At 41.3% G+C, this 25485-nt stretch overlaps 1 protein-coding gene and 1 long non-coding RNA gene across 3 annotated transcripts; one reads left to right on the top strand and one right to left on the bottom strand.

Annotated features, from left to right (window-relative positions):
• Window positions 1-1649: 1649 nt before the first annotated feature.
• LOC116718876 (uncharacterized) lies at window positions 1650-4607 on the bottom strand. The gene is made up of 2 exons (XR_004339006.1): window positions 4194-4607; window positions 1650-1765 (listed from the first exon to the last, which is right to left on the bottom strand). It is a non-coding gene; the product is annotated as an uncharacterized LOC116718876 (long non-coding RNA).
• Window positions 1950-17969, top strand: il16 (interleukin 16). 2 transcript variants are annotated; one of them, XM_032561131.1, is made up of 10 exons: window positions 1950-2323; window positions 2640-2694; window positions 2770-2848; window positions 5299-6391; window positions 10868-11016; window positions 11120-11270; window positions 11630-11731; window positions 15954-16173; window positions 16259-16384; window positions 16528-17969. In XM_032561131.1, the coding sequence occupies exons 4-10, from the start codon at window positions 5465-5467 to the stop codon at window positions 16692-16694; spliced, it is 1842 nt and encodes a 613-aa protein (XP_032417022.1). In that variant the 5' UTR covers window positions 1950-2323; window positions 2640-2694; window positions 2770-2848; window positions 5299-5464; the 3' UTR covers window positions 16695-17969. The 2 variants fall into 2 exon arrangements, with proteins under 2 accessions (XP_032417022.1, XP_032417021.1); XM_032561130.1 differs by having other exon boundaries at window positions 1953-2323; window positions 16256-16384.
• Window positions 17970-25485: the final 7516 nt, after the last annotated feature.

Here is a 25485-nt window from a genome sequence, read left to right as displayed (position 1 = left end):
TAGCAACACAACACCTGTTTCCATGCAACTTGAAGTGCTTGAATCAAACGTTTCATCAATGTTTACCACATTAAATTATGAAATGAGAGAAAATAGCCACTTCCAACTGAACACATATTTCAACACAAATGGTTCATGTTCCTCTTCAGAGTGTGCAGCCTTGCTGAACTCCTATCCTGGGGTTTCCTCCTCAGCCTCTCCAACTTCCTCCTCTTCTATAGCCTATAGCATTATTTACTTTTTCTGGGATAAATAATGAAAACAGTCTCTGTAACTTGTTGATCCACCATGGTCCTGCTATGTCGCCTCTTTAATCTACGTGCATGTCGGTCCGATGTTGTGGCATTTACCTCACAGTGACCCAGATTCAGTCTGGATTGAGCTAATCCATTTCATACGTCGGTTTGCCTTGAAGAGGAAATATCAGAACTATCAGAACATACATCAGTATTAATGGGCTCTTTGCACCTGCCGCGCTGACTTCACAACCGCATGCGCAAATGCTGCTCTCTTTTTTCCGCTTTGAGTTACCATGACAGCTAGAAAAGACAAAGTCTTATTTCAGACGCAAATAAAACAATATTATGAACATTGCTGTCTTCCTAATATAATGGGCTTTTAAGTTTTCATGGATTTCCAAGCGGTCCTGAATTAAGAAGACGGTGGCTTGTAAATATTCGTCGCTACCAGTTAAAGCTAACGCTGCACAGCAAAGTTTACAGCCTTCACTTCACTCCGGATCAACTTCTTCAGCCTAAAGCAGAAGGTAAAGGAGCTTCCTGTATTATTTCCATGGAATCACTTCTGTATTCAGCCTGAAAGAGCGAGTTTATGGGAATGAGAGAGCAGACCAGAGCCAGACAGCCGAACAACTGATCTGCCTGTACACACTGCTGTAAACACCGTCCTGCTTCACAAGAAGCATGCAAAACTAATAAAGCGAAGTAACACGGAGACCTTAAGGAACACGGCCATATTTTTCTAAAAGCAACAACTTTGAACCTGAACAGTCAGCTGAACTAGAACTCTGACACCAGAGCTGCTCTACTGTTAAGCTATGGGCTTGTTGTTCCTCAGGCTTCAGAAGCAAAAAGCCTGAACCGTAAAATTCCCGTTACTTGGTCTCTGACACTAACGACAATAAACGCACGTAATATACTTGAAAACAAGGTAAAAACATTGTCCGTTAATGAATGATGAAAAATGTTTAGATACTTAAATAGCACATTTTTACAAGAAAAATGTCTAGCATAAGCTAAAGCTAATGTTAGCCACAAAGTTTAAAGAAAGTAAAACTCACCTTCGTATTTGTGTATAACGAGGCGAACATCTTAAAACCTTTATCCAGCTTACTTGTCGGGGCTTCGGATTGATGTACATCATTAATTGTTACCTTGGACAAGCCCTGCAAATACTGAGTGTAAAGTGCCTTTTTCAATAGATCGGAAAAGATCTAGGTGCAAACAGGTGGAGGAAGCTGGAGCAGAAACCGATGTGTAAAAAGGAAGGAAACATCTCCTGAGCCAAGTAATGCCAGCATGTTCTCCATCAGCTCGGGGGGCTTGCGATCCCCCAAGTCATTCAGAGTGTTATGTTCTGTGTTTTTCTGTGTATTTATCTCAAGTTTCTGTCTCTGAGTCTCCCTGTTGTCCTCTCTTACCCCTTTGATTGCTCCCTGGTGTGTCTTGTTTCCTTGATTACTCCCTGTGTATTTAACCCCACCTGTGTCCCTTGTTCCTCGTCAGGTCCTTGTCTGAGTTGGTGTCTTGTCGCTGTCATATGTGTGCTTCAGTCCTTCGTCTATGTTCCAGTTGCTACCTGTGTTGAGCCCTGGCTTCCACTCAGCAGTGCTGCCTGGCGTTTTGGACTGTTTGTTTTGGATCATTCATCATTAAAATCATTTATTTATTACACCCTGGGTCTACAGCGTTCTGCCTCACCACCTCCACATCGCTTTTCCTGACACAGAGAGAGCAAGCGATCAGCCTGCTCCGCGTCTGACAGTTGGTAGAGCCGAATCAGATTCTCCTTGAGCGGCTGTACTTGTTAGCGGTTGGTGGGTTCCTCAGCAGACCCATCAGACGGTGGGTGGAAATGAAGTCCAAAGCAGCAACTACATGGAAGTACTTGGTCTCATCTGTGGTTATCCCACTGAGATGGAACTGGGCTTCCACATGCTGGTACCATGGTTCTGGATCGTGCTGCCAGAACTCTGGAAGCTTGATAAGGGCAGTGAAAACAGAATCAGCGGTTGGAGCAGCAGCCGCCTGGCAAGAAACTGGGTCCAAAACCACAGCTGGCGGAGAAACGGCAGCAGCATCTGGTGAGTTCTCTTTAAAAAACATGTTCAGATGTTCGCAGATGTTCGGGGTCATCAATGTGGAAGTCAGCAGAAAAAGACGAAAATATAATTTGAGTCTAGTTTTATTCTCAATTTCTTACAATCCAAACCAAAAATAGAATAAAGTACAACCATTGGTGTCTTCTCACCTCACCTTCTCCCCTTCACAATAAAAGTATACATTTGGGTGTGAAATATATACATTGTATACACCACACACAAGTATTAAAATTTTTGATAACAAATGACATGAAATCCTGCTTTCAGCCTGAAAATGTGTGCTCTCTAATTATGGCAGAAAAATTCCCCTGTAGTCTGGACTGACTGAACACATTTAAGTAACAGTGCTGCTGGTAAGTGTCTTGAACTAATGTTCTTTTTCTCTGTGGTTGCTGGGTGTTGTGACACACTTCCTGTTTGTGTGACAGGAAGCACAGTTTGAAATACTTGCAGAAGATTTTACTTTTTCAGATTCTGCAAAGTGCCTGAAGAACGATCAACACACAGGTAAGACACAAGTACTACCTCTCTGTATGCAGGACTGCCTGGGCTGCTTGCTAGCTGTTCTAACAATTTGATAAAAGTGAATTTGGTGGTGTGATCTGCAGTATCTTGTAGGAAAATGACACCGACTGAATTTCCTGTTTGAGTTGGGGGTTTTGTTGCAGTCGTCATTTGTCTTAATGTTTCCCATGGCTGATATACTCGAAATGAATCATTTTCGCAGTAGCCATGCTGACTCACATATAGAAAGATTAAATTGTATTCTCTAAAAAAACCCAGATATCAGTAAAAGATTTCACAAAGTATTTTAATTCAAATTTAGTCCAATTTATTCCAAAATGGCGCATTTTCATACACTCGGTCTCATGCACAGAAACAGGAGACTCAACTGCTAGAATTCTTTAATGGTACCGTACTTACTCAGGTAGCTGTTCCAAAATATAAGGTCTGAAATCTGCAAGGCAAAAAACAATGTCCAAAAAGATGTTATCAAGTACTGTACCCTAGTAGGGAAAATGATCTACATTAAGAGAAGGCTGGCTGACAGCAGGTCTCACATCCATCCTGGACTGGCAAGGGTTGCCTTTTGCTGGAGTCCTAATTCAGAGTGGGGTCCAGAATATTGATAGTAAAACTAAAAATCTTTCCTCTCGTCATCATCATGCTCCCTGTGGTGCTGAGACAGGCAGATAGAACTGCAAAATGGATGGCAGAGGATGACCTAAGGGAGAGGGAATGTGTGGTGACATTAAGGAGTTCTTCGAAATAGGAGGGAGTGAGGTTATGGATAGACTACATTTATATAATCCAGAAGATAAAAAAATAACTGCCCAAAATAGGAAATAAGTTTATGGAAATGAGACACAGCAACAGTATCTGGCAGCAAAAAGTTGCATCAAGCAGAAATCTGGAGACAAAACAGTAGTGGTTAGATGTTATATAATACCTATAAATAAAGTCAGCTGGTCACAGTTTTTTATGTCAAAAGACATTAAAATTGTGAACTTTAGCTGACGTTGCGACATTACAAGGCATTACATGCCTGCTGATGCACACAGACTCATGCACATACAGAATGGAAGAGGAGAAATGGCTAGCTGGTGATCGATCGCCTGTGAGATTAATAATATTACATAAAATATTTAAAGCACTTTTTTTGGACACTCAAGGCGATGTGAAGTAGTAGCTACTTCATAAAGGTCAACTATAGCACAACAAAATAGGACACCCACCACAGTGAAGTTAGGGCAGCACATACCAAACTGGCAATCTGTTGCTCAACAGCAACCAAACTCCATCTTGGGTGTTAGAGATGGTGGATTGATCCAAAATATTGAAATATTCATACCAAGTCAATGTCAGATCGATACTAATGGGATAAGATTGATAGTTCAGTTTCTTGAAATTTTATTTTATTTTTGTATCGAGTAGAGCCAAGTACCTCTACTACTGACACACAACAGTATTCCAGTCACCTCTGTTAGTAACACAGATATGGGTTATATATGGATTCAACAAGTATGTGACAACACTTAGCATAAGCAGTTACACCTGAAGAACATTTCCAGGATTATAGGACTAATGTCTCAGCCAGATCTAGAAAAACTCATCTATGTGTTTATCTTTAGTCATATTGATCACTACAACAGCGTTTTCACAGGTCTACCTAAAAAAAATCAGACAGCTGCAGCTGCTCCAGAACGCTGCTGCTGGCATTCTCACTAAAACCAGGAAGTTAGAGCACATAACACCAGTTCTAAAGTCCCTCCACTGGCTCCCTGTAGCTCAGAGAATAGACTTTAAAATCCTGTTGATAGTTTCTAAATCACTGAACGGCTCAGCACCACAATACATTAAAGATCTGTTGTTGTATCAACCTTCCAGACCTCTCAGGTCTGGAAGGAGAAGAAGCTTAAATTCCAATGAACATTTAACACTGGAACTGGTCGACATTTTAAATATTCAAAGTACATAAGCAACAGAAACAACAAATAAAATGAATTATTAAGTTTCTGTAAACAAAACTTTTCTTTAAAAATGATCTAGTTGGGACTGAAAACTCTTTCTACCAGTTTTTGGTAGAAAGACAGAGAGAGAGTAAAAATAAAAACAATAAATGATGCAAATTGACAGATTATCTGTCTCATGTCACAACATAGTGACAGTTTAAGCAAATATGCAAAAAATATAAATTTATAAAAATTACATACTGCAGCATGTCAATCCACTTTCAAATCCTGTAAATAGATGGTAAAAGAAACACTGGTTCTAAACGCACAGAAGCAGCAGGCAGAGAATTCCAGAGACACCATGTCAGATACAAGAAAGTTACAAAAATACAGTTCGTATTGTGGTTAAAGTAACATTTATTACTTTCATGAATTGCTTTGATGAACTTTTAGTTTCTTGTTGTCTTGTGTTTACAACTATTTATCTTGTATGCCTCGTTTTAGGTCACAGAGAAGAGATCTTTGGAGACAGGCTTTCAATAACCAACATATAAAGATCAGTGGGTCCACCTTTCCAAGAGTCCTCCAAACGACCTGCCTGTTAGCTAAAAAAATAACAGCACACCAAAGAAGATAGATTGTTAAAATACACAGCATCCATATCGCTACCATGAAAGAAGAGGAGAACATTCTGGAGCTCAGCGATGCAGCCCCTGAACCATCATCCATTGTGACTTTTGAAAACACAGCTCAAAAAGCTTCAGGATCAAAAATAGCTCCTCCAGTGGCACCCAAACCTGCTTGGTTTAACCCGAGTCTGAGGAAAATACAAGAAAATCCAGATCAGAGGAAGCAAGTCAGTGATTCAAAGGAGATACCTGAGGCAGGTGTTACCAGAAGCTTTGGAGGCAGGTCTACCTCAGGTACTGTTAGCATGTCATTCAAACAAAAGATTCGCTCTTTTGAGACATTTTCTACTGCAGAAGCTCAGGAAAAAAGAGCCAGCAGAAGATCCACTCCCCATTCCAACTTTCTTGCTTTGTTAAAACAGGAGTCTGAAAGTACCTGTCGTTCCCCAGACAGACATGATGGCAAGAGCAAACAGGGCATCCCAACAGAAATGCAGTCAGATCAGTCAACATCTGTTGTGAATGAGAACATCTCTGTTCCACCTTCTGTCATCACATCAGCTATGGACCAAGATTATTGTCAACCTAAAGTCAAGATGTCTGAAGATCAGCTTTCTTGCTATGAGATAGGTATTAATAACCTACCTTGTGACACCATCTGCTTAGAAACTGACTCTGTAATAGATGATGCTACTTCAGCCTCTGTTCATGCTGGTTGTAAACCCCAACCATCCACAGAGGAATCTGAGTCAGAGAAAGTGGATATCAGCAGGTCCAGTGTCTTACCCTCTGCTTCTTCAGTGAGAATGAATCAAAAGGAAGAAGAGAAACATTTAGAGGAGAACTCTGGAAATGATTGTGAAGAGCGACTTAGAACAGCTCAGAACACTTTCCACACAACAACGTGTCAGCCCCAGAAGAGCCAGGAGGGAGAGCAGTTTGGAAAAATCATCGCCTTCAGCAATCAGGTAACACATTACTTGATTACAGAGTAAAGAATTTTAATGATGTATCTTATCTGTAAAGCCTGGCTTGGAAAAAGAGCATTATTATGTGTTGACTGTGTGGTGCATACATGTTTTCACAAATATGGAGCCATGTTCCTATATCAACTTTAATTTAAGTCTTTATATTTGAATAGCAGACAAACTGAGAACAAACACTTCTACAAAGTAGTATTGTAATTTTCCATAAGATATTCACAAGACAAAAAGCTGTGAAATATTACAAAATAAAACCTTATCTGAAAATAAGGAATCACTACACTGAAAAAAATAACTCTTTGGATGAACATAAAAAAAATTATGGAAAGGATTTCCACCTGATTACTTTGCTTTATTTCAGCACCATGTGATTCTGTTACTCCTGTTTAAATCAAACATGTTGGCTCAACTTAATATATTATGGTTATTCTAATTTAAATAAAATGAGTTGGCTCAATTTAATTTATTAAGGTTAATTCAACTCATTTACTATAGTTGGACCCAATGTAATTTAAAAGAGCCAGCCCAACTAATTTGCAATGTTTTGGACCAAATAATTTACTGATACAGATGTGGCGCATCTGTATCAAAATAAGATACAGATGCGCCACAAAAACGAACATTTTACTTTCGTGGAAATTTTAACTCACGATAACGACTAATGGGAGCCCTGAGCTTGTTTCTCTGCAACAAGACGGTTTCATCTGGGAGTGATGAGAGACGATGACACCCTTAGTGTTGCTCATGCACAGGGTGCTTGGTCTCTAGTGGTGAAGCAGTTTGAAGCTTCATTGCCTCATTAACAGGCCGGTCAGCATATCATGCAGAGCTTGGAATGTGGGAATCACCTGCCAGGATAAATCCATTCTCCTGTCTCCTCCTGACTCTGTGGGTTATTTTTGACAGTGGTGCATTTCTTCAGATGGCAATAGTAGCACTGGGATGAGGTGGCTTGCCCAACTATGACTCTTAAGAGAGTCATAGTTACTCCCGCCGTTTACCCGCGCTTCATTGAATTTCTTCACTTTGACATTCAGAGCACTGGGCAGAAATCACATCGCGTCAACACCCAGCATGGGCCCTCGTGATGCTTTGTTTTAATTAAACAGTCGGATTCCCCTGGTCCGCACCAGTTCTAAGTCAGCTGCTAGGCGCCAGCTGAGGACACCCGCTCGGGGGGGGGCCCCCCGCCCGCCCGCGAGGGGAGGGCGGAGGGTGTCCCGGACTGGCACCGCAGCTGGGGAGATCCGCAGGAAGGGCCCGGCATGCGTCCAGAGTCGCCGCCGCCAACCGCCGACCGCATCCCCCCCGCACCGGTCCGCCTTCCGGAGCGGCGGCGGGCACCGCCCCGCGAGAGGGAAAGACCCGAGCCACCCAACGACACCGCGAGGCGCCGCGGAGACCCGAGCCCTCCGACCCCACGAGGTGGGCCGCGCGCCGCCCTTTCCGGCGGCGGGGGAGGGGAGGGCGACGGGGCGGCTGCTCCCCCAGCCGCGGCACGCGCCCAGCCCCGCTTCGCACCCCAGCCCGACCGACCCAGCCCTTAGAGCCAATCTTTATCCCGAAGTTACAGATCTGACTTGCCGACTTCCCTTTACTCCCTTCATCCAACATGCCAGAGGCTGTTCACCTTGGAGACCTGCTGCGGATATGGGTACGGCCTGGCGCGAGATTTACACCTTCTCTCCCGGATTTTCAAGGGCCAGCGAGAGCTCACCGGACGCCGCCGGAACCGCGACGCTTTCCAGGGCGCGGGCCCCTCTCTCGGGGCGAACCCATTCCAGGGCGCCCTGCCCTTCACAAAGAAAAGAGAACTCTCCCCGGGGCTCCTGCCAGCTTCTCCGGGTTCGTTTGCGTTACCGCACTGGGCGCCTCGCGGCGCATTCCTGGCTCTCGGCACCATCGAGGATCCGTGCCGCGAGCCTGGCCTGGTCCCTTGAATACCAGAACTGGCATTCTCGGTACGCACGCCTTCGTTGGGCAAGACGCCTTACCCAACCCCTCGCTTGATTCTGTTCTCGAATGGGAGGATGGGCCCTACTGGTCCACTCCACTCCCCCACCCAGTTTCGAGATGAGATCGGATGCTGAGGATTCGATCAGCAAGGGATTCTGATCTACATCCCTAACCAAAGCAGCGATAGCCCTCACCTCCTCGCCACCCTCCCTGTCACCCCAACCAGCCAGCGCTTCCCTGATCATGTCCGAAGACATGATCTGAGGTGACGGTGCCGAAGACTGCACAGCCTGAGGTCTCGGATCTGTCACAGCGTGACAGTCCTCCTCCTCAGCTTCATGTGGGCTATCGCCTGCCATATCGATCCTCAGGTTTCTCCTCTTACTCCTCACCTGTTCGGCCGTCTTGCCATTTCCCAATTCATCAGCGATGAGCTGGTACATGGCAACTGAATCTCCGTGCTCCCATATGAGCCGGATGAGCGTCTGTATTTCTCCAACACTCCAGAGCTTTGTCGCTCTGATCTCTCCACCTGGCACCTTCCTCTTTGCCAGTCTCACCTCATTCCACGCCGCTGCGTGGGCGTGCCGCTTGTGCTGAGAGACACCAACAGGCGTGGGGAACCGAGCGTCGCAGAGCTCGCAAGCGAACACGCTAGCCGGCTCCCCCTCCACCCCTGCCGTTGCCATGCCCCCCCCGCACTTGGGCACATGACAGGAGATGGAGTGCCTGCTGCTGCTAGACCTCCCGCACTTGCCGCACTCGTACATGGCAGTAACACCACCGTGTCGGATAGCAAAATGCTTACCCAGCGCGACGATGCCCTTCACCTGCACACCACACAGCGGGCAGTCCGAGATAATCAGATAATCTGTCTCATATCATACTGTCATAACAAGGTGACATCAATTTGTTAAAAAAAACAAAAACATTTTTGTAACAGTTGCATACTGCAGTCTTAATGCATTTGAGGTTAAAAGGTATCAAAAATGTAATGACTCACTAGAGGTACTTGGAAGAATCAGTCTTGACACAGGGGTGAGCAAAAATATCAGATTTTATTAAAAGATAGAGCGGAGCGGGCACACTGGCTTGTCAGCTGCAACACTGCGGGGCACGGGGAGAGATCGGTGACTTGAAAAATACTTCAGAAGGAATCTGTTGGTGTGTGTGGAGTATACACTAACCTGGTCTGCCAATCAAGTACTGTAGTGATCTGCCGAGGGACGACTAAGGAGGCAGATGCTCCATTGACGGAGGGCTCTGGAAGGAGTACCAGGGGAGGAGAAGAAATGATTCGTGAAGACAGACTCAGTCCCCCTCCACGTTCAGCAAAAGCACAAAATCCAAATCCACTTCTTTGGTCAGACAGCCTCTCTTTGGTCAGAGAGCAGAATAGGTATCCGGGGCAGTAGGCATGAGTGGGGAATCTGAAAAACAGGCATGGGTCGAGATAAAGATAGGCAACCAGCGACAATCCAACTAGGGCAAGGGGAGGGGGCAAATCCAGGGAACATGAGCGAAGTCACAACAATGAGGTCGAGATGAGAGTACTGGAAAACTACTAGCGAAAAGCGTTTGATAATCTGACAGTGTGTGACTGAGTGAGGCTTAAGAAGGGAAACAATCAGGGAGCAACACAAGTGCAAGGAATGAAGGTAATGAGGAACATGACATGGATCGGCTCAAAGCAAAAGACACAGCACCATATGAACATCACAGAAAGCTTGGGTTTCATGTATGCCAAAGGGTGGGGCTGGATGTCTGTGGTTTACTCTTTGATTCATACAGATTTCAACTTGTGTCTGCTGACACAGAATCAGGTGGTACTGCATCCTTCTCTCCACAATGTGTGATGGCTGGACTGGGGCTGAAAGAGTGCAAAATTCCCATCTCTCACTGTTTTCACACGGTTTGCTCTAAATCTCACATACATCATCTGATTTGCACCAAAATGGATATTAAAGACTTTTTTTTTAGCTTCCACTCCCCTAGACTATTTCCAACTATTATCACCATCCAGTCAGCTCTAGATTTTGTGTGCATTATCAGGAAGGACTGCTCAACACATTGGTGTGGTAGGTTGATGACATCACTCAACCATTTAGAGAAGAAACATGATTATCTGGTGATTCCTCCAGCTTTTCCCTGTGTATGATATAAAATTGAAACTGTATCCTCTAACCATTAAACACCATGCATGACATGTTCCAAAGCCTAAAGGAAGTCCTTGCCAATACTTTACCATGAAACAGGAAGTGAAAATAACTCCTGTGTGGAAGGTCCGATCTTGGCCAACTTCACACTGAACTTGCACTGATGTTAACTGAAGGCAATTTGACAGATTTACCGAATGTGCCGGATAGTGGAGACATATGGGAGTGGTGTGAGGGCATTGATGATGGCGATGGGATTTGGATGATGGCCCTCGCAGCTCAGTGAGAGCCGCCCAATGTTGCTTGCAGTATTAAAATATTAATATTTTAATTGTGTCTATTTTTCTAGGTTTCACAAGCAATATTGCGTTCCCTTCCTTCTTCTGACCATGGCAATCCTCAATCCCAAAATTTTCTGGAGACTCCACTTAAAGATGTTGATAATCCCCAAGAGTCTGAGCTGGGTAAAGACTGCACAAATAAAGGTTTCTCTGTCAGGTGAGACTGCTAAAATGGGTTTGGGTTTCCAGACAGATGCAGAAAATGTTCACAGGCGTGTCACCACCGTCATACTCATGTTCGTATTTCATCTTTATGACAGCCTAGCCACTCTGACAGAATGCACCACTGAGCAAGGAAGGCAGACCTCTGACCGAGAAACCTACGCTCATTCTGTCATCTCAGTTATCCCTTCTCAGGAAATACAGAAGATGATTGAGGAAGTTGAAGCTTTGGATGAAGAGACACTGAAGGTAAAAAAAGCCCCATAATCTTTAATAAATTTTGAGTTCTTAAAATTTAGGCTGAAAAGCACAGAAAGCAATATCAATCTTAAAGACTACATGAAACTTTTATCTTCGAAGAACCTTGAATAATATGAGTTACAACAACATTTAATGCCCCTTTGTGGTCAATAAAGTATTTCTGAATTTGAAAAATATTTTAAAATTTCTAAGAAACATCTAAAACCAGGTCTACACATTAAAAACACTTACTGCTAAATCATTTTTGTGTCAAACTTTTAAGAATAATTAAAAATAAATTAAACTTTTAAAATGAAAGAAAAGAACAATAATTAAACTCTGTACATAATTCTGCTTCATACTTCCAGCAACTATTGGACATCCATGTTGTGATTCTGCACAAAGACGTAGGAGCAGGGTTAGGCTTCAGCATCGCTGGAGGATGTGACCTGGAGAACAAAGCTCCAACAGTAAGAAGAACCCAGAGGACATTGTTAAAATAGCTTTTTGTCATCACTCAGATTACTGATATTTTGTTTCTAGGACACTATCTGCAGTGGCGGTTGAGGGTACTGCATATATGACATTTTCATTAGATCCCTGTGGGTTAGATAAATTCAGTAGTATATAAAGTAAAAGAATGGTTCCAAGAGCAACACCTATGTTATATCTACTAATTGTCTGTCTGTCTTGCACTCTGCTGTATCATAATTTCTGAAAAAATGTAAAGTTACTGAAACTCCCTTGCTTGTGGCAAAAATCAACCCCTTACCTGGAGAGAGCATTCTACCTTTTCCAAATGAGATCTATGTGTTCAAACTTAGAGAAGCTGGATACTTATCCTAGCCACTGAAAGCTACACATAAAATTATCACCACTCTTCACCATATTTGGAAGTGTGACCAACACGGACTGAATGACTTCCTTCACTTCCTCTGCTGCCATTGCTAACACTGCAACACAGAAAGTCATTGACATCGTTCACAACTTTTCCTTTTGTTCGCTAACTGGCCTGGTAGAAATTCTACTAGGGAAATCCATATCAATAGGAGAAAGCCCAGACAGAGCACTGAAGTGAGATTAGAATTGAGAAGAATTGTCTAGGAAGGCCAGGAAAGGCAGAAGGTATGGTCCCTCCATAGCTGGAACGCTCTGATCCACTTTGTCAAAAACTGAGACCACAAGTGTTGTTCTCCCAGACCTCTATAGAATATGTCAATGTCATGGAACCAAAGGGGGTAGGAACGGGTTTATCATTGGAGGGGACACATATCAGAAACCTGGCAGATCTGTAAAAAGCTTGAGCAGAAATGTCATAAACAAGGGTGTCATCAACACGCTACTCTAATCTCACCCCTTATTTCAATAACGAGTAATTTAACGTGTTACTATTTGCACATTAACGTTACATATCCAAGACACATCCAAGATGTTTTTTGGGTTACATACCCAAAAAACATCTTCTTCCATTTCCTCTTGAACAAATGGCTTGAGTCTTTAATCAGGCAAAATGACTGCCATTTCAGGACTGTACTCTCACTTTATCATTTGTTAGGAAATGATTAAGTGATTTAAAAAAAAAACTAGCAAGCTAAATTCTCTGGTAGCACACACAAGCTTGCCAGATTCTGATATATTTTATTGGTCAAAAATGTAAAAAACAGTTAGTAAAATAGGACTCAGCAGTTTTACACTCAATCCAGTAGTTTGACCTCGACATCAATGCAACAGCATTCAGGAACTTGCTAAACACAGAACATTGAAAAACACAGACTGAGGTAAAAAAGCCTAAATGTTTATTTCTCCTGTCATTTTCAGTCATAGACATTTGAACTAAAATACCTTGTGTTATGTGCTCCTGTTTGTCCCTCACTCTGATTCTCTGCACCCTGATGTATTTACAACAGATAACACTAATATACAGTGGCAGAATGTCAACTAACTAAAGATAAAAAATTATGTATTTTGTCATATAGGATGAACATTTTATGTGATAGAATTCTTATTTGCAGATGCATACATTATTATATATCTCATACACTGTCAACCCTGTTTACCTCATAATCTAACTCTTATGCAAAGTTTTAACTCATTTATTTTAAAACTTCTCCTCCAGCTCTCTCCTTTTCATGTCTCCTCTCTGTTGTTCCTAAACTTGCAAAATATAAAACGGAAATTCAGAAATTAAATGTAAGTTACATAAAACCAACATAAAAATAATTAATGTTAGAGCCAAACAGGAAGAACAAAATCAGGAACATTTCACCATATAAACGTTCAGAACACAGCTGGGGTGTTTTACTGCAGCTGATAATCTAATCAGAACCTGACCACTATAAGTAGTGTGGAAATAATGAAAAAAAAATATATATATATATATATATATATATATATATATACACACAGTATATATACAGTATATACTGTATATTGAAAAGTAAAAAACAAATCAACCTGATGTAAGTCCTCATCTGTTGTCCTTTCTGGCTATAATTAATATGATGTTTATATCTTCACACCCTAAAGCTACCTGGCTCTCCTATCTCTCCCCTGACCTTCTCTTCTCATAATAAAATTGTTTAGATTATTTAAAAAGTAACAAAAGGTTAACAGCATCACTATTCTATCACTGCTGTTCTCCTGATGGGATATTATTACACATAATATCTAATATAATGTTATGTTGATAAATAAATGACCTGGGGCCTCATGCATAAAGCGTGTGTAAACACAAATAATGTGTGGCGCCATATTTTACACACAAGTCGTCATGTATAAAAATGAACTTTGCATCAAAGTTTGTGTAAATATATGCACACTTTTTCCCTGGTGTGAAAATGTGCGGCAGCCACACAAACTTTTTCTATGAACATCAAACTACAAAGATACACTGAAATCTGACTACATTCAGTTACTTAGACCAAGAGGCATCAAACCCGATGTTTTTTTTTCATAATTTTAATATTTTTTTGTTTAAACTTAAACGATGAAACTGAACCGCATTTATCCTCAGACAATAACCTAACACGCACACAAAATAAAGAAAATAAAAATAAAAGGATGTGAAAACCTCACTCCAATGTAAATAGTGCTTTTCCTCATTGTTTGTCTCATAAAGATGTAACTTTATGAGGCAAAATGTGTTGGTCTGTCCGCCAAAGTACCTGAAATGGATCTATGGGGAAATTTTATTCTGACTAAAAAAGAAAACGGGGTTGGAAGGTGCGCCGTGTAATTGTGGAGCGCTTTGGCTCTGATGGAGAACATCTTCAATGGAAGGATTCAGAGGGAACGTGTGTACAGAGATCATATTGATCTGTTGGGAAATGTTGATGATGGTTTATTAGTGTTTAGATTAATCCAGACTGATCATCCTGAAGCTCTGAGCAAAACTGAAAGGAGGAGCCGTGCGGTACCGGTACCGGTCCAGCTGCAGTCATCCTTCAGTCGAGCCAGGCCCGCTTTATGAATGCGCCTTTATGGACATGAAGCATCTCTATTCTGTAAATGTACAACTTATGCACATTATTCCACTAAATGTCCACATTCCCACTCAAAGGGCTTTCTGACTCGCTGGCTGAATCCCGGCTGAACGCTCTGATGTTCAAACAGGCATTTGCACGATCTCTTTATTTATTTATGTTATGTGGATTTTTTTTCTTTAAAATGTATTATTTTTATTTTTGTGAGGTGACCTCATATGCCCTTGAAGCACCTTTTAAATAAAATATCTAATTATTATCATTATAAATACTTATACTGCTACAAACAAGGATGTTGCCATGGTTACTGCTTCATGTGGTGGCAGACTTCCGGGTATTTATACTAATACTTTATACATTATACTAATATATTTATACTAATATATTTATACTAATATGTGGTGACAGGGCGGACCAGCAGCTGCGCTCCATTTCCCGCAAATTGGGATTCATAAAGGAAATGTCTGCAGCTATGTGCGTGCGCACGGCTTTATACATCTGGAGTTTTTTGTGCACCGCACATTTCTAAACTTGCCATGTTTTAGTGTGAAAACTGCACACTGTTTTATGCATGAGGTGTTGTGTAGCCATTGCTCACACTGACATTGCACTTTAAACATAATCAACAACAAAAAAGGCTCAATTTGTTGCTGTTTCAGTCTCGTGATGAAATAAAACATTGTGGCAAGAGTCGTTAACTTTTAGACAAAGTTAGCAATAAGATATTGGACATGTGACTATTCCAAAATTAAGTCAATTTAACCAAAAACATTTGGTTCCTATATATAAAGTAAACATACAAGATGTTTTAAACCAGCAATATTCATGGCAACATTCCTGACAGACCGTTTTACTTCATTCAGAAAGAGTTTCTGACTCCGCTGCTGCTTCCTGCCTCTCAAACACTCTGAGCCGTTCAGAGGCAAAGGGGGGAGGAAGGAGCGCTGTGTTGGCCTTCCACACAGCGCTCCTCCAAAATAAAAGCAAGCTTTGCTTCATTCTGGGAGAGTATGTTAGACAGTCAAGGGGATCCTCAAAGTGTTATCTATATGGCCCAACAATGTTCAGTCTGGATCTGCTGAACCCAATCCAGACACAGCTTGTGTTGGACTCTTTCCTTTATGGAGTCAGGAAATGATGGAGGGATTGATCAAATCTGATAAATTTAGCATTTTGTCAGTGTTTAAAACTTACCCAATCTGCCATACAGGTGCACAAGGTGTTCCCCTGCGGACTGGCAGCTCAAGAGGGAACCATTCAAAAAGGAGATGTGGTTTTGTCCATTAATGGTCTAACATTGTGTGGTGTCAAACACATGGATGCCACTGCTATTTTACGTCAGACCCGTAATCAAACTTTGGCTGTGGTAGTCATCTGCAAGAGAACTAACGAAGAGGAGAAAGATGGAGGAAACAGGATGGGAGAGGAAAGTGAGTCTCACTAAACTTATCTTCATCTCTGGGATTTAACTAGCTTTTATTCCAATTATGTTTAAATGTTACTTTGTCACAGCAGTGGAACAGGAAACCCCACTGAGTGTTGATGTGGAGAAAGGTTCTGGTGGAATTGGCTTTTCTCTGGAAGGAGGAAGAGGATCAATTCAGGGAGACAGACCTTTAGTCATCAACAGGATATTCAAAGGTATGCCCATTATTCTGACAGAAAGTGATTATTTTGTTGTAATCCAAATAAACACTTTATTTACAGATGATCCTTTATTTTTATAGTAGGAACCACTTGCCATGTTGATTGAAACTGAAGGGGAAACATCTGTGTATTTTCAGGTGGAGCAGGAGAGCAAAGCGGTCTGCAATGTGGAGACGAACTTCTGCAGGTTCAAGGAGTGAGTCTACAGGATATGACTAGATTTGAGGCATGGAAGATGATCAAGGCTTTGCCTGAAGGGCCTGTTAGACTTGTAATCAGGAGAAGGCAGGTAGCAGAGGACTAAAAGTCATAAAGGGCCTTGGAAAAAAGATCTATACCCTCTGAGCATTTACACACTTTGTCACGTTACACTCAAAAACGTCTGAGTATTCTGTTGGGAATTTCTGTAACATATTGACCAACATTAAACAACATAGAGCTGGAAAGTTAAAGGAAATTGATCAATTGTTTTCAAAAAGGTTTTCCAAATATAAAGGACTGTCAGCTTCTTTACATTTCCACAAGAACATTGTGGTCTTGCATTTCAACATAAAATCCAAAACCAATTAGTTACAGAAGTTCCTATAATTAATAAAGAAGGTCCTACTGTGTTTAATTTACTATCTATATAAATCCAGGCATTCTGTTTTGTTTTAAATAACACCAAGTTTGCAATAAATGTTATCTTAGCACTTCTACATACAGACTGGTAGATTAAAGTAGATTTGTCTCTTAAAGGAGCAGTGACCAGACTTTAACCTGACAATATGTAGAAAAACTTAAAGATTGATGTTTCAACAGCCATGCTTCAGCTGTTCTTCAAATAATAACCATTGAAATCTTTCCCAGAAATTCCACATTAAATACTCTAAAGTTTGAGGTTGTAACATGTCAGTTGGGAGAAAAGTTAAAGGAGCTTCAATATTTTTGTGTTGGAAAATGGTGGCAAATTAATAAGACAAAAAATAAAACAGCAAAATTTCTTCCAAGTCTGTAAAACGTATGCCTTAATTGTTTCAATAACATCTTGGTTTTATTTCAAAAGAATACAGGAGCAAAACAGCTAATAAATACATGTTAATTAAATCACCAACAGATCTTTTAAATTAAATTCCTCTTTCAGAATAAAAGCACTGAACAAAATCTTTCTTAAAATCAACTCTGTAACTCTGTAATGCCAGTTCAGTCAGATCTCTGATCCTGGAAACTAATGGAACATTAGGATTGTTGTATTTCTTAGTTTGGTTTAAAAGATAGATCTGCTTTATAATACAACATGCTGTAAAATATGGTTGTATAGCATAAGCAGAATGGATTACTGCATAAGCTATACAAATTACCAAAACTGATCATTTTCAAGACAATTTAATAAAATCATCCTGTTGTAGTTCACACATTTTCTTTCTGTGCACCACCCAGGTCCCTTAACCAGTTTCAGGACTCGACTTGCACTTATATACTGAGAAAAATATTCTGAGTTCTGGATATAGATTAGTTTAATTTCTGTAATTGGGCACAAGAAAAATCAGCTTAGTATCTGTTCTTCAACTTAGTTTGTAAATAAACCTAAGAAAACCTGTGTGTGTGTTTTCTTCTTATGGGTCGTTCATATGGAGTTAAATTTGTTTCACAATAATAAAAAAAAATCACGTCAAATAAAAGAAATAAAATTGTGGTCAAGACTATAGGATTTGCAATAATTTTTTTGTTTCAAACAAAAAAACTTCTCAATAAAAAAAGTTAAACTGTGGTCAAAACCTTTTGAATTGTAATAATAATAAAAAAAACACAAAATAATGTTTAACAGTTATTTATTTAAATTAAAATCACTTATTTTTGTTTGATGAACAGAAACATTTATTTGCAGAACATAAGCTTTTATTTGTGCATGTCAGAGGTTTTTGGTTGACAACCTAAGTGTTTGATTACGATCCTCAAAGTTTTGTTTGATGCTCCCTTTTTTTGGTTCAGCTCAACGAGTTTTGATTGCTGGAATTGTGAAAATCTAAAGACAAACGATGTAAGAATGTGTCTATATTGGTTAGCGCTGACTAAAGCAGATGACTCTGACTTCCTGCTATCTCAGAACTCTGTCCTGAACTGCAGGGTTTGCTGCTTCGCTTTTCAGTGACTGGACACAGAATGTGAATGGTAAGTAATCTTCAAAAAATTACACAGTTAACAGCTACTAAAGTGTCCACCTTTTTTCAAAGAAGAAATCTTGTGACGACAGTCATGTATCTTGTCTGCTGAGGTCTCTGTTATCATATCGTGCTAACCAGGCACATGCAGAGGGTGGGACTTGAGCCCATGCCCCTTTATCCTAGTGCCCTTTTTGAGTTTTTTAAAATCTGTCATGATGCCTGCTTGTGCCTAAATAATGTTTAGCTAACTAGAACAATTTAGCAAAAATAAACTAGTCTGGCTGGCCTCGGTCTAACAGTGAAGGAGGATTCTCAGTCTCTCTGCCTCCATGTTAAGTCACTGGGCACCTGGTGAGGAGGAGGGGGGTGGATCTGTGCCCTCTATCAAATTATGGGCAAAAATATATATTAAAATTTTTACATACACCTGTTTGTGAATAAAAACCTAGACCTGATGTTGAAGTTAACAAAAAAGGTTCTATTTATTTTTTGTAATTGTCCTCGTAGCGGAAAGACCCTCCTCTCCCCTAAACACAGAAATGCTTCGGCTGCAGAGACAACTTCTACCTTTAATTTTATCAGGCTGCCCCAGTGCTGGACTAAATGCCCGGTTCCCTACAAGTCGGTCCAACCACTGTGGTCAGAACTTGATATCTTGACATAAAGAAATGGTACCGCGACTGTCACCACGACGCACCTCAGAGCCCCGGTACCGCCTGCTCACTGTTCGCTCTCTGCTTCACCTTAACAAAATGACCAGGCAGTTCTCACCGCTGCTGACGGGATCTGGGCTGGAGGTGAGCAACTGTGAATAGAAGTTACTGCAAAACCGCAATTGCTAAAGAAAGATCCAGCTAACAGCATTTGGAGCTCACAAAATATCACATAAGCATCAGCGGAAATACTTTACCAACCATTTGGACTGCAGCAACAACCAAACATGCCACCATTAAATGAATCAAGATGTTCCAAAAGCAGGGCAGATTGGCATAAGGGCTACCGGGGGATTCCAGGTAGATTTCAGCACAGAGATGCGGCTCGCTGTTCATGCAGGGCCGGCCCAAGGTAATATGGGGCCTTAGACAGAATCATGATTTAACCCCCACCAACCAAATCCTACTAAGAACATCAGCATCACTAACAGTGTTTAAATGTAGATGAAGTCTGTGACAATTGGCTGAGTTTAAAATCAATCACTGAATATTGGTTATTTGCTGTAATGTATTTGTGAGTAAGCCCAGCTCAAACACAAAGATTACATCATGTAGCCATGGTAACACAGTAATCAAACTTCTTTACACTTTTACAAAGTAAACTTCCTAATTAAATCTAAAATGTACAATTTTTTAAAAACGTTTTTCTCTGCTGAATGCATTAAATATAATAACATTGTCATTCTCAATAAATGACTGTTACAGGTTTAGATGTATTGTCTGTTTTACAATTCCACCATTTCTAGGGGCCCCTTAATGTCTGGAGGCCCCAACAGCAGCTACTAAGTTTTCTTTGCTTTGATACATATGTCCTGCAATTCTAGATATCAGAGGTGCTAACATCAAAAATTATGTAGAGTTAACCCCTTTGAGCTTCTTTGAAGCAGTCTGCAGACAAGATGTTATAGAGGCTAAACAGAAGTAGTAGGGCTTATTTATTAAAATATCAGTAAATTTGCTTATTTAATAACATACTTCATAACCAGCAACCTTCTCTCTAATGGTCTGTTTAAAAACTACAGTCTCAGATCAACACAGTGCTCCAGCACTGTCAGCAGCAGAAACAGAAACATTATAACTAAACATCAGAAAACATAGACTAAATTTGCTTTGCATTGCTCCCACATAGTGACAATAGTATGATCCGACTAAATGTTAGATTTTTGACAATATTTGTTGTTGTTGCTATGTGTTTTAAGATGTTGTTCAACGTTGAGCCCCCGCCCTCCAAAGGTCTCTGCACGGCCCTAAGCCTCACCTTGGATTGATCAACCTCTCACTAACTGGCTGCCATTCAATGGGAGCATGTTCGTCACCAATAAAATGGCTAAAAAACATTTAATATATTAACTGATTTTTCATAATTTAGCTTATGTACATGTAACAAGACGACCTTTTGCGGCTGAATTTTACAGTGAGGCTGAAACTTCGAGGCAGAGTCAGGTGGAAACAGCAGTGATTTATTCTACACACAAAATCAACAACACTCCTTTCACAGGTGAAACTGCAGCCTTATATAGTCCCAGCTGTGATGGACCAAACCATATTTAATTCACAGGGGAATCCCACTTCATCAATCTCCACCTATTTAAATAAAATACCTTTTACTAAATACAAACATTCCCATTTACTTTTTATAAATATTTTATGTTTTATCATTACACCATAATGAAACACCACAAAACCCATAAACAATCCCCCCCACCACACTTTTCAATGGCCTCTCCCAGAACCTGCCACCATGTTGTCTGGGGACAACATGGTGGCAGTATTTGCCACTGGGGGCAGTATTTGTCCAAACACCCTGGAGAGGACACAGAAAAGACAGGTGAGTCACTCTATAATAGCACTCCACACTTAACAGATTATGCACAAACATTTGCTCAGTTTTACCCACCAGTAGCTCATTGCTCTGAGTAACAATTATCCTCCCTCCACAAGCAACCACCTCACTTCTCAATGAGGAGCAGCTGTGCAAAGCCCAGAACAAAAGGCTACATGCTAATCACTAAAAATACTCAATAAATACAATTAAAACGTCTTGTGTGCAAATTGTTATTTATGTGCAAATCTATGCTTAAAGTGCAGTGCTAAATAAAATGCTTGTTAATAAAGTGCAAAAAGTGCTTTTAAGGTGCTATACAGTGACTTAAGCAAAAATAGTCCCAGTAATGAAGAGCTCTTCATTACAGTACATAATATAAAGTGTTTTTTGTTACCAACTGTGTGTGTAATGTGATTCGTGTGCTGAGGAGCGATCAGAAACGGCAGAGAACAGATTTGAGAGGAGGCAGGCAGTTTTCTTGCCTCATGGCAGGGGGCGCTCATGATCCCAGAAGTCTTTTGACTTCACATCTGCAGAGGAAGAGACAGTAACAGCGAGCCGTACAGTAAATAAGTCAAGTGCAGCAACATATTTATAGTTTTCTCCTCTCTTCCGACGTCAACATGGATGACTACATTTCTACACTTAAACAGTTTTCTAAAGTGGATTTTCAATCAAGAAGGAAATGATACTAAAGGAAGATCAACACCGGAGCTGAAAGGTTTGCTTCACACTACGAGATAGAAGGGTAGTTTTTTAATAAAATTGTGGAAGTCGACAGAAAAAGATGAAAAAGTTGTGTAGTCCACAACTCTGAAGTGAACTGGGGACCTCTGTCAGAGGTCAAGTCCAATGGCACACCACACCGGGACACCCAGGAGGAGATACATCCCTAAGCCACATCAACCAAAGTGGTTGATGACAGCGGAACTGCCTCCGGCCACCGAGTAGTTCTGTCCACCATCGTCAGGAGACAGGTAAAACCATTGGAAGATGGAAGCGGCCCCACTAAGTCCACATGCACATGTTCAAACTTCCGTTGCAGAACAAGAAAGTGCTCCAGTGGAGCCTTAGTGTGTCATTGCATCTTGGCACGCTGGCAAGCCAAACAGGAAGCCGCCCATGTCCGTACATCTTTACGGAGTCCTGGTCACACAAACTTTGTTTAACAGAAGCTTTATCGCCCGGGTGTGAAAGGGAATGAACTGCATCCAAAACCCGACGTTTTTGGATGACTAAAGGCCGAGCTTTACCAGTCGAGACATCGCAAAGAAGGGTTGCGCCACACTCATGAAAGGAGACCTCTTCTAAATGCAAACTGGATTCAGCCGCTTTAAAGGCCAGGATATCCTGGTCGGTCAGTTGGTCTGTGGCCATGGCGAGGTAGTCCACACCTAAATGTACCAGATTATTCTTGCCAGCCGCATGCTGAATGTGAGTGGTGCATTCTGAAATGGCAGATAAATGCCGTTGTTGCCGAGCCGACCACAGTTCGGAAACTTTTGCAATAGCAAAAGTGAGAGGCTTACGGTCAACAAAAGCAGTAAAGTCCCTGCCCTCCAACATGAAGCAGAAATGACGTGTTGGCAGAAAAAGGGCAAGCAGTTCTCTATGTGCTGCTTCAACCTTTGCAGGTAGGGGAACCGGCCCTTGAGAAGATACTTTGTGTCCCAGGAACTCAACAGCAGGCAGTCCAAACTGACATTTAGCTGGGTTCACGATCAGGCCATGTTCACTGAGTCTAACAAACAGCTGACGAAAGTGCATCATGTGTTCTTCCGCAGAGGGACTAGCCACCAATATGTTGTCCAAATAGATGAACAAAAATGGCATACCCTGCAGGACTGAATCCATAAGCCACTCTAAAGTCTGTGCTGCGCCTTTAAGACCGAAGGACATCCGTAAAAACTCATAAAGACCAAAAGATAACTGCAATTTTGGGTAAATCTAAAGTATGCACTGGGACCTGATGGTAACCTCTCACCAAGTCCACCTTAGAGAAAACGGATGCTCCAGCCAGGCGGGCAGAAAAGTCCTGAATGTGAAGTCCTGGTCGAGTTGTTAAGGTGTTGAAAATCCCCACAGGGTTGCCAACTCCCGTCTGCTTTGGGAACCATGTGCAACAGAGATGCCCATGGACTTTTGGAGCACCGTACAATGCCAAGATGCTCCATGTTTGCAAACTCCTATCGCTAACTTTGCGGTGTCTAGGCGGCGCGCTCGCGCAAAAACCAGTGGACCGACCGTAGGTATACAATGTTCCACTCCATGCTTTGCCACGTAGAAGAAAATGTGGGAACCGTTAAAGATGGGAACTCTGCTAACAGACGCTGATGCTCATCACCTGTGGCAAGCATGTTGGCGAGGGGTCAATGGCTGGAACCGCCAAGTTTACAGAGGTATGTATCAAAAGATACAGCATCTATTAAGCAGCTATTAGCAACATGTACTAATAACCTAAAAGCACACAAAAAATCTGCACCCAAAATAGGTAAAGACACAGAAGCTATTACAAAGTCCCACTGAAACTGATGTCCGTTGAAACACACAGTCACCAACTCGATCCAAAACTGTGAATCAGAGTGCCGTTAGCCGCGTCCAGCGGCGGTCCATTACTTTCGCACAAAACGTCTGCTGCCAAAACTGGCACGACGCTCCGCTGTGCACCCGAGTCCACCAGGAAACGCCGTCCAGAGACCTCATCCATGATGAAAAGCAGCTTGTCCGAGGTGCCGGCACACACAGCTGCTAGCAAGCGCCAGCTCTGTCGTTTCCCTGACGCACGAACGAATATGGAGGAATGCAGCGCTTCACCTTCACTCTGAACTGGCGTTATGCCGAGAAACGCATGCCTTGTCGCAGAAGCGCGCATCACTCTAAACTCTCGCATATAGATGAGAAAACGGACTGAAATATGACCGAAGACGAAACTTTTAAAGATACTCGTAACATTATCATGTTTCTTATCCATCCTCTCCCTGGTCTGTTCATCCTGTTGGCATCTGGCAGGAGATTCCGTAGCATCCGCTGCAGAACAGAAATAGTTGTCTCCCACTGGCCATCAGATTGCTCAACAATCCCATCACTAAAACTGTCTCAGACTGCTTGAAAATACTAAGTTATATATATATTTAGCAATACATTATTATTTGTTTATTGTGTAATTATAGGCACACTTGTGTTTCTGTGTGTGCTCCAGTGGCCAAGCGATGACATTTCATTGCCAATTTTACTTATGTTTCTTTGAGAAATGACAATAAAATAAGTCTAAGTCTAACTATGTAAGCCCTAAAACAGAGGGTTTTATTTCGCAGATTTATTGAAATAAATACGGTTTTTACACCTTTATTGAGACATACGAGTCAAATGTTTTTCAGTCAGTATCTGATGAAAATGTTCTCCACAGATGGTTTGAAATTCCCCAATTTTTCTTTTAACACCATAATAGCTTAAAGCATTACAAAACCGAGGCCCATTATGTAGAACATTTTATATCATCCTTAACTGTCTAGTCTATTAATGTAGGGGGGATGCATTTTAATTTCTGAGATTGCCAATATTTGTATTGCCTGTCTGTTGTCCTGTTGAACTGAAACTTATAGAAGTAGCTCAGAGAACAAGTGTCATTACATAGAAATGGTGAAATCCCTCTTAACTCTTTATTTCTCCATATTAGCAGGGGGAATCATTTTACGGCAAAGCCTATTATTAGCCTGCTGATATTTGCATGCCCTCTCTATTTTCCTCAAATGTTATGCTATTGATATGAAACTCTTACCAGTAGCTCAGAGGAAACGTGTAATTATGTAGAAAAGGTTATTTCACTCTTTACTCTTTATTTCCTTTATTTCTTCAAGCTAGGATGGGGATGCATTTTTTGGCAATATGGATTTTGAGCCTGCCAATATATGGATGCCCTATCTTTTTTCCCCAAATATCGTCCTTTTGGTTGAAACAGTACCAGTAGCTCAGAGAATAGAAATGATTATGTAGAAAAGTTAATTCCTTCCTATTCCTATTCCTTCTATTTAGCTGAGTTAGCAGGGGATGCATGTTTTGGCACAGCAAATTAAGAGCTGACAAATACTTGCATGCCCTGTTTTTCAGTTTGAAAGTGTCATACAGATATAAAAGCTACTCTAGTAGCTCAGAGGATATGTGTCATTGTCTAGTGTTATATTTCAAATAACACATTGGAGGCCGCTGGTGACCTTCCTCACCTGTCAGTGGACTATTTGATCTTATGCATTCATTATTTCACAACACAGTAAGAAATATTCATAAAGAACCCACTTTACTCAAATCTAACTCTTAAGTAGTTCACATTCATCAATCTGTGTCAACTGGGGGTTTCTTGACACAGTGATGGTGGTGCCACTTATTGCTGTCTTACCCTTTGTTGTGACATAATGA

The sequence above is a fragment of the Xiphophorus hellerii genome, chromosome 4 (assembly GCF_003331165.1).
Source record: "Xiphophorus hellerii strain 12219 chromosome 4, Xiphophorus_hellerii-4.1, whole genome shotgun sequence".
Taxonomy (NCBI): domain Eukaryota; kingdom Metazoa; phylum Chordata; class Actinopteri; order Cyprinodontiformes; family Poeciliidae; genus Xiphophorus; species Xiphophorus hellerii.
The sequence above is the reverse complement of the archived record's forward strand: the minus strand, read 5'-3'. Positions and strand labels throughout refer to the sequence as shown.